Below are 12,787 nucleotides of genomic sequence, written 5' to 3'. Positions count from 1 at the left end.
TCGGTGAGCTTTTGTTAATGGCGTCTTCGTCTTCTTAAAGCCATTTTTGTCTAACATCAACTAACTACGTACAATCTCAAAGACAACTAACGCTCGCGACCATTACAGCGTGTATTTAAAGCAAACCTGATTTGTGTCCTCACGGAGGTGCTACTAGCGCCACTCCTATGCAGCGGGCGCTAAATTAGAATAGACATGTTGCAGATGTAGAAACACGTCTTCCAACTTTCGTTTATCGCGGAGAACTTCTTTTTGGTGTTGGGAATTTTTTTCCTTCAATGTGTGTAAAACTCCAGCGACAAATGTTGAGTGGCTGTTAAGAGATACATTCTGAGTATTTTGGCATAAGGGAGCCACAGTCTCCGGCAGGTCGTTACATGGTAATAATGTAATTATAATTATTCAATCTGTTACTCAAATCACCCTTGTTCTGTGAGAATATCTTCACGTCAGTGAAAAATAACCTAATAAGCAGCGTCCAAAATAAACAACACACAACACCGAGTAGTTCAAAAATGGTTCAAATGGCTCTGAGCACTATGGGACTTAACATCTATGGTCATCAGTCCCCTAGAACTTAGAACTACTTAAACCTAACTATCCTAAGGACATCACACAACACCCAGTCATCACGAGGCAGAGAAAATCCCTGACTCCGCCGGCAATCGAACCCGGGAACCCGGGCGTGGGAAGTGAGAACGCTACCGCACGACCACGAGCTGCAGACACACCAGTTGTCCAAGAACTCTCAGACAGATGCAAAACTTCTGTGATGTGGTTGCCATCACTGCGGGAACAGCTCAACACAGCGTCGTCGTGGCGTTCGAGGAGTCCATACACGGGGTGCATGCTGGCCAACTCGTCATTAGGTAAGCTATCCATACTGCAGTGTATCCCTGCCATCGCACCACTTCACGCTCCCAAGAAAGCAAACCCGAGACCGAAGCAAGCACTACTGAACTCAAGGTTGAGGGCGAACAGTAAAGTGGGCATTACTATTGTCAATGGGAAGTACCGTGAGTGAATGATCCAAGCTCGTTTCGAAACATGGCACAAAGTACAGACCGTCGACATTTGCGTTGTTATGCTTTATTTTCAGTACATTACAGAGACAAAGCTAACTGGGAGCAAGAAACCAAACGACATGCAGTAACACCGTAACGAGCCGCCGGAGACCGATGTGGTTATAAGAGGTAGTCAGTGTAGGACGTCGGCACAGGCATCGCTGTGGGAGATGTGCTGGTTAGTGCTGACAATACGCGGCCGATATGTACAGGGAATAGTATGTGGCATTCGGTCGATGAGCCAATGCCAGTGGAAATAGAAGGGCTCTCTTTCACTTGTAAAAGTAGGCTTCCGCGGCCGTTGTCACAGTCAATAAAATTCTTCTGGGGTTGAGGCCGCATTGTAATTATAAAATTGGGAATTTTATCATTGACAATGCGGCCTCAAGCCCAGAAGAATTTTATTGACTCTTTCACTTGGTTCACTAACGGAAGTTCTCACGCACTTTGTTCTTTCGACTTGTCGCCTGTTAGCTAGAGAGAAGTGTGGTATCTCTGTAAATATCGTGTTACGTGAGATGATAGTATATGCATTACTGATGTTATACTGAAAAAGTACAACTTTTATCATCGACGTTTTGGACATACTATGCTGTAGTCTGAAATGAAGTAGCCGCCGCTGTCTGAAAAAGAAGTAGAAGCAACTAAATGAGTGAGTAGCTACAGAGTGTAAGAAAGGGGCGCGCACTCACCCTGAGATGCGGCCGCGCCAGCAGTTCGCGCAGCTCGGCGATGTCGGCGCGCGTGTCGGGCGTGGGCGGCGGCGCGGCGCGCTCCACCTCGCGCAGGCACTCACACACCTCGCGACACTTCTGCACCGCGTCGCTGGGAGGCGCGCGCGTCGGGCTCACCACCTTGCTCGAGATGCGGTCGTACAGCTGCAACATCAAACCGCGCGCTGCGTCTAACTGTCTTGCACGGCTGAGTACTCGTCTCCTAGATACATTTCATTCCAGCTCAAAAGTACAAATGTAACTTATATCCTCCGTTTCAGCGTTCTAAAACACTTCTCGTCTAATAAAGACGTTTGAATTTTTCATTACAAGACACGTGTTTTGCAAATAATCACACGACCATAAGGAACATCTCCTAGAAATAATTTTGATATATGGAAAATAAGAGACAGTTTCTCGCAGAAAACACTCGAACGGAAATACAAAGAAATACGCAGTACAGAAAGGTATCACGTTCTATCACCAATCCTACATACAAGCACAGAGAATTCACAAATTTTCTTTTGCTATTCTGGTGTCATATTGCCAACGGGTAGCACGTTTAAAATCATATTCCTTGTCTAACTATTACCTCACTGTTATCATCATCATCATCATCATTATTGTCATTATTAATGTTTTTTGTTGTTAGCCATGCTGGTCTACCAGGTAAAGCGTTAGTCTCCGGTCCTGGATGCCTCGAATTTAATTCCGGACAGGAGCGGGGAGTTTTCCTCGTTCGGATTCCTATACTGCACTCCGTCTCTTTTCAAACTGAGTACTGGGAATCTCTCGCGGAGGTAAAAGGCCGCCAGGGCGATGGCCTCGCTACCCCCCTCCTCCTCCTCCTCCTCCGTGCGACGACGAAACGAAGGCTACACCCCACCCGTAAAGAGGCTATTCCCTATCAAGGACTGAGTGCGACGGACTTTATTTTTTCATTTATATCAATGAAGGGATTTATGGAGATCATGGGAAACCTAAATCAGCCGAACGAGGATCTGAACCGTCGTTCCTCCGAGTGCGAGTTCAGTGTGCTAACCACTGAACCACCTACCTCGGTAATTAATGAATACATCGAGCATTTTGTTTCCATCACAAGTATTCAATGGACAACGAAAGGAGGGAAATCTTATCACTTCCCACTTCGTACTTCTTTCTTTGATGACTTGAGCCAAGAAACATAAAATTAATAATAATACAATAAATAAATAATACCATGTACCGTAGCAATGCAATGCCGTGGCGAAAACAGGTTGGGATTGCGATTCTAGCATATACTCCAAAAGAGAAAATGTAAATTTCTCTCTCTGAGAGTTCTGAACACTGATCTCCCGCTTTGCAGTCCAATACCATCACTACACAGCCGCGACGGCGCGGCTCGTGCATCTTGCTCGATGTTTCGTATCAGGAGCTTGGAGTGTCTACTGTTTCTATTTTGCTTCTTTTTTCACATTTCAGTTTAACTTCCTGTTTTCATGCGTGATAAATGTTCAGCTTTTTACGGGCTATCCACTGAGCCACTTTACCACTAAATCTGAGGGGGGGGGGGGGGGGGGGTGCGCGCGATGGGGAGTTTTTCTGTTCTCTGACAATCGACGCGCCGACATGATGCCGCCACCTACTGCCGACGCCGCAAAGCTACTGCGGCCCAGCTCGGCCTCCACAGCTGCCAAAACACGCCCTCCCGGGTGTCGCAACGCTCACCGATTCGTTTCCTAACGTTACAACAGGACGCGCGCCCATGACTGTGTTTTTGAAGCTTGTCGTACCCTTACCAGGATATACCGTCTTATGGACCGTGGTGCAAGCTACGTGATTTTAGAGTCGACCGGCAGCATACCGTACATGGTCGGTCTTTTCGAAAGCGGGAAGTTCTGGAGTGCATTCATTCATAATGGTAATAAATTGTAATGTGTAAAGGTATTACGATAATCCGTTAAAATAAGTTCTTTCTTTTAACATTGAAGACAGAACTGCAGTAGTGCATTTCCTTCTATGTATGTTCTGTAATTACCACCTATGGAATTACTGTTCTTAATTTTCTGATGTTGTATGCTTGCACGTCTATTAACATGTACTTATTTTTGAATAAAATATTTACATATCATAAAATTGCATATTAAAGCAAAATTCCAAATATAAAATATTTTACGGGAGAGACGAGCTCTGAAAAGTATTGGTAGAACGCTTTGTGAAGCGGCAACCAAGGAGTCTGGAGATAATTGGGCAGACTGACCACTGATGTGTGTGGCGGAATGGAGTGTTCAAAGTAGCAGCTTTATAGACTGTGTTAATGGGTGCACTGCGCAGACTGTGAAATACAAAGAGGGGATACGTCCTAATATCGAGCAGACCTCCTGTTGTCCGGCGTAGTGCAGCAACTCGACGTGACACGGACTCAGAAAACCGTTGGAAGTCCCTTGCAGCAATATTGAGCCATGCTGGCTCTACACCCGTCCATAATTGCCGAAGTGTTGCCAATGCAGAATTTTGTGTACAAACTGACCTCTCCATTATGTCCCAAAAATCTGGGTGGCCAAACCATTCGCTAGAACTGTCCAGAATGTTCTTCAAAGCGATGATATGGCGCACTATTATCCACCAAAATTCCATCGTTTGTATGGGGACATGAGGTCCACGAATGGCTGCAAATGGCCTTCAAGTAGCCAACACAGCCATTTCCAATCATACATCGGTTCAGTTGGACCAGAGGACACAGTACACTCCATGTAAACACAGCCCACACAATTATGGAGGCACCACCAGCTTGCATAGTACTTGTGGACAACCTGGGTCCGTGGCTTCGTAGGTTCTGCGCCGCACTCGATCCCTACCATCAGTTCTTACCAACTAATATTGCGACTCAACTGATAGTGCTGTTAGCACAGGCTCTCGCGTCGGTAGTCTGCTATCAAAGCCCATCAACGACAAATTTCGCCAGACTGTTCTAATGGGTATGTTTGTCTTATGTCCCATATTGATTTCTGCCGTTACTTCACGCAGTGTTGCGTGTCTGTTAGCACTGACAACTCAAGGCGAACGGCGCTGCTCTCGGTCGTTAAGTGAAAGCCGTTAGCTACTGCGTTGTCCGTGGTGAGAGATAATGCCCGAAATTTGGTATTCTCGGCAGACTCTTGACACTGTGGATCTCCGAATACTGAATCCCTTACCATTTCCGAAATGGAATGGCCCATGCGTCAACAGCCGTTCAGCGTTCAAAGTCCGTTAATTAATGTCGTGCGACCATTATCACTTCGGAAACCTTTTCATATGAATCACCTGAATACAAATGGCAGCTCCGCCAATGCACTGTCCTTTTATACCTTGTGTACTTGACACCACCGCCATCTGTATATGTACATATCGCTATCCCATGACGTTTTGTCACCTCAGAGTGTAAATGTATGGAAGTGTTTCTTCTCACGGACTACTGTTTCACATAACAATTTGAAAGCTACGATATTCGGAAAGTGGAGTAACATATTTACGAAGAGGACTATTTTGACACTGAGCATATAAATTTACTGATACGATTCTCGCCATAAACAAATATTTAAGAAAATAACATAAAAAGGTAATTTTTATAACAGTGATGAGAAAAGTTTAGCACAGTGACGTGGTTTTTTTTTCTGAGTGAAATACGTTTGGTCTACATCTCCATCGACAGATACTGCAGTCAACGATGAGGCTGTAAATAACTCACTTTCCACTGCATCGTTATAGAAGTGGCTGTTATAATAATGAATACGCTTCTGGTTTTGGGCTGCCAACGTGTGATGACGATACCCCATTTGTCCACAGCTGTGTGTCTCATCATCGGACATCATGGAACTTTCTTCTCGTACATCTGTTTCCAAAGGAAGTGTTTAATAAACATAGTTTCTCCCAGAAATTACATTTACGACTTCTCTGTTTTACTCAATTCCCGGATTTTTAAACCATTCTTTCAGTAATTTGAAAGAGATAAACAGAAACTAATTCCTTTTATTAAATTCTTTTTCATTGCAAAATATTATATATTTGTGAATATTTTCTTTTTCGCATTGCTTCCATTCTTGTAGCATTTACGGGAGCTATATGTTCATATGCTTGATATAAATATTTAATTTTGTGGTTTCTTCGTCGTTTGCTAAATATATCGAGGGGCATGAAAGAGACAGTGGTTGAGAAGAGAGTTAGGTACGGTTGTACCCTGTCGCCGTTGTTGTGTAATCTGTATATTGAGCAAGCAGTAGAGGAAACCAAGAGAAATCTGGAGTAGGACTTTAAGTCCAAGAGAAGAAACAAAAACTTTGAGGTTTGCGAATGACATAATTCTGTCTGAGACATCTAAGAACTTCTAAAAGCAGTTGAACGGAACGGACATCTCTTGAAAGACCAAAAGGGATCGGTTGATAGGACACATCCTGAGACATCAAGCGATCACAAATGTAGTATTGAAGGGAAGTGTTGGTAGTAAAAATCATACAGGGTGACTGCGAGATGAATAAACTAAGCAGATTCAGGAGGAAGTAGGTTGCAGTAGTTATTCGGAGATGAAGAGGCCTGCACAAGAGCCTAGAGAGCAGCATCAAACCAGTCTTCGGACTGAAGGCGGCAACAACAAATGTGTATTTACAGATTTTGAGTGTTATTTCTTTTGCACGTTTATCAAAACTGCACGTCGGACTGCTGATTTACCTAATGTGCTAGTAAAATACATGCATCGGCCATTAATCCAGGAAAGACTACATTAATTTTCATTGGTGATGCATTTAGATCACATGAAAACTTTTATGTGACAGACGCGTATTGGTTCAAGTTTGTTTATACCTCAGAACTCGTCGTACCACAGTATTATAGCACCATTAGAGGACCTTTCTTACCTCTTTTGATGAATACCAGTAATTGTTTCAGTCTCAATTAGTGTGATATTCACTGAATTCCGGCAACAGTCAAAATGTTACGTTTTTAGTTTTTCAAAAATTGCATATTAGGGATCTATAGTCGTTTCATTAGAAATGTATCAGGTTTCCTTCATTTTTAACACTTCTTTATTAAATTCTGCTTCAATTTGGAAGATCAGCTTCTTTTATTATCCGGTTTTTTACAGGAACGCCGTCATTTCTGGCGTAAGTAATATTAAGGAGGCTCCTGTTTCGTCCTAAGTATTCGTTGTAAGTGTGATTTTCTTTTGTCCAACTAGCTGCATAGACTTGACAACAGCCTAGTGGTAAAGCTGATAACATTATATTATCTCCTAAGACTACGAACTGGAGTCAGCGAACCATGAGGTTTCTTCATTTTATTTGCGTAAATACTACCTAACTACAAACTGACAAGTAGAATTGTAAGTTATTGAAAAAGAGTTGCCATCGACATATTTTCTTCATATACCTTTCTGTTTTAAAATGAGTCTTAATCACACACTTTCTACTCACTTAGCAAGCAGGTAATAACTGAACGTCACATCTGCCCGTAACTGTCCTGGATCATACGTCGTTTCTGGCCATAATCTAACATGTCAAATGAGGAATGACGCACGCGCATACTTGTTGTGCACGTCATCTTCGCCATTACAATAGGCTAAACTAATTAATTTCTGACAAATGGACTGTCAAATGGTCTTTGGCGAAACGTCAGAAAAGTTATAAAACATACGTCGGCCAACAGCCCGAGATAGAAGAAAACAGGGAATATGTCAACAAATGGACCCGAAAGTCTTAACAATTTTGTAATTAACTTCTATATTTCATCTGTTTGCATAACGTATAGTGTTAACTTCTATATTTTATCTGTTTGCATAACGTATAGAGGAGACCACACAGAACCAGATCCGTAATCAAGCAAACGAATATGGAAAAGCAGATCAAAGGAACACTCCTGTGAGCTAAGCATTCTGTACCATTAACCTTTCATTGATTCCACTTCAGTTCTCGTATGCCATTCTATAAGCGACTAGGTTTAGCAAGGTCTGTAATATTACTGGAATATAACTTTACAGCTCTTCGTAAAAACTGTTTGGTAAATGAGCATAGAGAAACAAGTACAATAAAAGTAAGCGCGGGACCAGGCCCTCAGCCATTTTTCGGCTGAAAGCCTCAGTTAACGACCAGTGCCCAGGCGTGCCGCAATAGCGAGGAGTGCCCCCCCCCCCCTTTTCCATGAAAGCTGGAGCAGTTACGCATTCGCGCCGCGGAGCGGCTGCGTGCTTCTTTACATTCAGAGCACACGCAGACCCTTCACGCAGCACAGCCGACGCAAATGGAATGTCTGATAGAATGCAGCCAAGAGTCCCGGACGCGAAGCAAGTTAAAGTTGGCAATCTTGTTTAGTGAAGTTCGTTGCGTGCCGCGATGTGCTTCATTAAACTGCAACCGCCCTTCCACTTGCGACCCGTGGCATTCTTTGCCTGTGGGACAGACCTGCAGTTTCGCAGACAAAGACCATCTTACTCCAAAACAGCTTGCAGAGGAATGCACTGATCTGAACTTAATTCAAAGCGCAGGGAAACTAGTAACTGTAGTATATATAACTTTGAAACATGCAATGCGAGCTTTGTGCCATTTAGGGAACTAATTTCTTTCGTTATTCAAATGACACCATGCCACGATATGACCAGGAAGACACTGCCGCTAATTTCGAAACAGTTGTACCATTCTTAGAACTTCGGGACGAATGTACATCAAAATAAAAATACCACGATGCTCCTGACAGCCCTAAAAGCTGGAAATGTAATGTTCTTGTAGTTCCTACGTTTCAAAAAGGGCAAGTTAGATAGATTTATTTTATTGCCTTTCGTAAAATGTTCATCGTTGGTGTTGGCGACAGTTGTTGTGAATCAGATAAAAATAAAGGAATGAAAAATCAGGGTTTAATATCCTTTCGACGAAGAGGTCATTAAAGACGGGGCACAAACCGTAATTCGACTGGAACGGGATATAATATCAGTCGCGGCCTCACAGAGGTACCTTTCGCAACGTTCATCTTAAATAAGTTATGCAAAACACAAAAATCTTAATCTAGATGGCCGAACGGCGATTACGTATGCCCCCAGGTACTTCCGGAAATGCATGCAAGACTAAGGCACTACGTCGCCGTTGCTTGCCTGTTCGAGGACAAGAGAAGATTCTCTTCTTTTTACGACTGTTACCGTAATCGTCAAATGAAGTAAACCAAACTTACTTGGCACTTATTATTTTGTCAACAACTTTCTTGAACATGTCATTCATCAACAAGGGGAGATAGTATCCGTACGGAAATCCAAATAAAATGAGAAGCACAATTTTCTACTCTGTATCCATCCAAGTGATCAACGAACAGCTGTAAAACTTCAACATGTCTCAAATTTATACCACGGTGGACACCCTTGAAATTGAGTCCTGAAACGATTAAAGCATTAATAATACATTCCTAGGTGCAGCATTTGCACATCTGCGGAGAAAGAAGTGAAACAGTAGCTGCGTGTATTACAGGGGTTACAGTAGAAAACGTCCCTCAGTTACAAAGCCTTCAAATCTCTAAATAAGTTTGTGCAAGACGTCCAGATACATCCCACCAAGTAATTCCAGAATCTAGAAACTCTTAGTACTGCAAAGATATGTACTCTCCATCGCTTGGATAACTATATCTATTACCGTCTTTTGCAAATTTTTTATTTTACTTTTAACGCAAGTTTCTTATGCTTGAGCATCTACAGTGGCCTACACAGAAATTCATTATCATTTTAATAATCTTATGCTTGAGACGTTCGGATTTGGATATGTAGTGTTTCGCAATAACGCTTTTAGGTTAACTTTATATTTCCATTAGTTGTAAGCAACGAAACTCTGTTGAGCATTTATTTTCATGTCCAGAAGGCATTACTCATGTCCATGACTTTACAGTAAACACTTGTGAGCTCCTAAGATTCACTGTCCTCTACTATATATGAAACTAATATCTGTGATTTACAACTCAACTGGAACGATTAATGTGTAATCATGCGACGTAAGAAGATCAGTCTACTTCCGCAGTCCGTTGCTCGGAAGTGCCGGGATAAGAGCACCCCTGTGCTGCTGTCGGAGAGCGGCCTCAGCTGAAAAACCGCTGAGCGCGAGGAAATCCGCACACAGGCATCGATTCATCTGCCGCTATTAGGGTAACTCACTTACAGAATCCAATTAATCGGCTAACTTCAGGAACTGGAGCCACTCCAAAAGCCTCAGAAGCTTTCTGCTAGCTCACAAAATCTGAAAGAGGGAAGAAGATGGAAATTCGTAGAGAGAAGCGCTGCTGCGGATATATTTTTGAGTAATAGAAAGCTTCACTTGATACAAGGGCAATTTTGCGAGATATTGATTCGCAACTGGTTTTATAAAGCACGCTACTGAAGTAATTACTATTTTGGATATTTGATGTTATTAATTGTCACATGTTAATCAGTGCAATGTAAACATGATACCTATATTGAATTATTCGTATTATAATGTGAAGACCAAATAACTGCCAGACACGGAGGCGGGTCACATCTCAACCGAGTCCATACGACAAATAAGCGATCATTGGTCTGGTAGGACGACCGGCGTAGGAGCGATTTTGAGGGTAATGACGGTCCGGTGAAGCGGGAGATTTGAAAGTGATCCAACCTTCAAACTTAATTTACGTCCAAATGCTACAGTTCTGCTGAAACAGGGTTCCTGAACACTTTGTCTAGTAAGCCCCTCTATAACCCCTAGAAGCCTGTAGTAGAAATTGCGAAGCACCCCGCATACAGTTAAAGCAAATGGTAGTACCAAGTAAGGCAGTTACTTTTTCTCTGCTTCATTAAGGTTACTACTCTGTAACTCCCGTACAACCATCTTATTGCAACAAGTATGATTTTTTTAAAAACTGAATTGCATACTTTAGAGCGGCATTCGAAAGGACTTAGAAATATTAGTACGGATATGTCCCGTGTTAACGTAGGCGTCAAAACTTTTTTCTGATTAATTTGTGAAATGTTGCTATAATTCGGAATCATGGCGGCTGGTACGTGGGAGGAACTCCTGCCAGGCTTCGTCACTGCAAGTATTAGATACACTGATGCTACCGAAATGAATGATAAATTACAAAAAGTTAACAGTTTACGATAATTAGCTGCTACAAACTTTTTAGTAACAAAAAGTATATCGTATGAATAAAAAACATAAGTGCTTCAACACCTCGGTAGTTGAAGAGTTACTAACATAGCAAACGTCAATACAAAAAAGTCACATGAAAACAGTACTGGCAGTTTCAACGCATGTGTCTACGTAATGAGCGAGCTATAAATGCACAAAGCTGAAACATCACATTGACACATGCCGACGCGCATGAGAGTATGCCACATGGAAAGTTCCGAGTGGAACAGGAAAGGAAATAAGTAGTAGCGGTACAAGGTGCCCTCGACCTCGCACCTGGAAAGAATAACACAACAGAGAGAAACTTGAAGCTCTTCGTGCAGACATCGTTCTCAAAATCAGCAGCGCTCATGTGCTTCACCAACTACACCAAAGCAAAATACGGATAGTATTTAAATAAAGTCACAGTATTCGCCGAATTAGCAGATAGTTACAACAGGTTTTCGTAACTATTACGTCACATTTTCTGCAGTGGCTAGTAGCATTGATGAATCATTTACAACCGTTGCTCACCACATTCAACGTCTGTCGTATGGATAAGGCACCAGTATTCTCCGAGGCTTATATGATCTTATGACTTTATTGCAAATATTTACGAGATACAGCTGTAGCAGTTTTCCACATCAGGTCACATTTTTCTTTTAAAACTAACTTTGAAGGGGTATATTAACTATCGATAAACTACCAGAATCTGCATCTGCCATCCAATCAATCCGCGTTTCATTTATTTTATTACACGGGAAGCTTCACTTGTTTTGTTTTCCAACATGCTGCTTCCAATTATCTTATGAGGAGAGGGTGCTAAGAATTACAGTTTGTCCTTTTGAGTTGCACTTGTCTGTCAAATATTCAAATTTGTCTTAGTTCATTGAGTATACGTGTTCAGATGCAAAAATGTCAACTCTGTCCTGTAAGGTATAGCCACCACGAAATCTTTTGACGTATCATAGATAGATCGATCTTGGTAATTAATAACTGGCAGTTTTCCTGATGATTATAATTAAAGATACACAAAGGGAATCTGTATAGCAAAGCACGTTAGCGCTCTAATTCGAGCCCAAACGAGCTAGGTGTACTGCTTTAAGCCTTGTTAGGCTTTCTAAAGAAAGATGAAAATATACTTCGCATCAGAGCAAATGAAAAATGGAATACTACATAGTACCTTTACTATGGTTTGGTTTATTCTCTACCTGTGAAAGGAATATAGATACGTCTATGGCACGTTGATTCTCAAGTGTTTCCACAAAGTAATACTGTCTTACCATTTACATACATTTCTTCGTTCGACCAAATGTGAGTGTAATTTTTGTAATTTATTTACTTTCGCTGATTCAGTATCAGGAAGCCAAGGTATACAGGGAACACGCGCTGATAGCACAAGTGCAAAATCTTTCACGAAAGAGCAATGAAACTTAATTACTATGCACAGTGCAAACAGTTTCTATTCTTTGACTTCACAGGGGGATGGGGGGAGCACGTCGTGTGGCGCGAGGAGAAGAAATTGTAAAGCAATACCATCTCACTATTGCACTGTTGCTGATGATAGGGATGACATGTAGTGGTATCAAACATTTAAATGCTGCATTTGAGTCTACATTAAATTGTTTAAAAAGGAATAGCGTAATGGAAAACTTTTTTTTTTAAAGCTGTAATTTAAAGTATAAATGTTGCACAGTGAGAATATGGATTCTCCGGTGCTGAGGTGCTGTTTGACAACAAAGGTTGACGATTCGTGTCACAGGTACGCTGATTCGTGGAAGTTTTCCACTAGAGAGTCTTGTGTCAAGTGGAGAGTAGACTTGGGGTAGGAGCCAACTAACAAACACGCAGATTGTTCGGCGTTGTCAAGCTCATTGGTCAGATGACACACTAGGTACAGTACCCAATA

The 12,787-nt window shown here is 42.0% G+C and overlaps 1 protein-coding gene across 1 annotated transcript in view; it reads right to left on the bottom strand.

Annotated features, from left to right (window-relative positions):
- Positions 1-1,651: 1,651 nt before the first annotated feature.
- LOC124593828 (peripheral plasma membrane protein CASK-like) overlaps positions 1,652-12,787 on the bottom strand; it is a 703,051-nt gene continuing 691,915 nt past the window's right edge. The window contains exons 11-12 of the mRNA XM_047132179.1: positions 1,757-1,942; positions 1,652-1,687 (exon numbers count right to left, since the gene is read on the bottom strand). Coding sequence (XP_046988135.1) covers positions 1,652-1,687; positions 1,757-1,942 — 222 coding nt within the window. The remainder of the gene's footprint in view (positions 1,688-1,756; positions 1,943-12,787) is intronic.

The sequence above is a fragment of the Schistocerca americana genome, chromosome 1 (genome assembly GCF_021461395.2).
Source record: "Schistocerca americana isolate TAMUIC-IGC-003095 chromosome 1, iqSchAmer2.1, whole genome shotgun sequence".
Taxonomy (NCBI): domain Eukaryota; kingdom Metazoa; phylum Arthropoda; class Insecta; order Orthoptera; family Acrididae; genus Schistocerca; species Schistocerca americana.
Note: the sequence above shows the minus strand (reverse complement) of the source record. Positions and strands in the feature narration are given on the sequence as shown.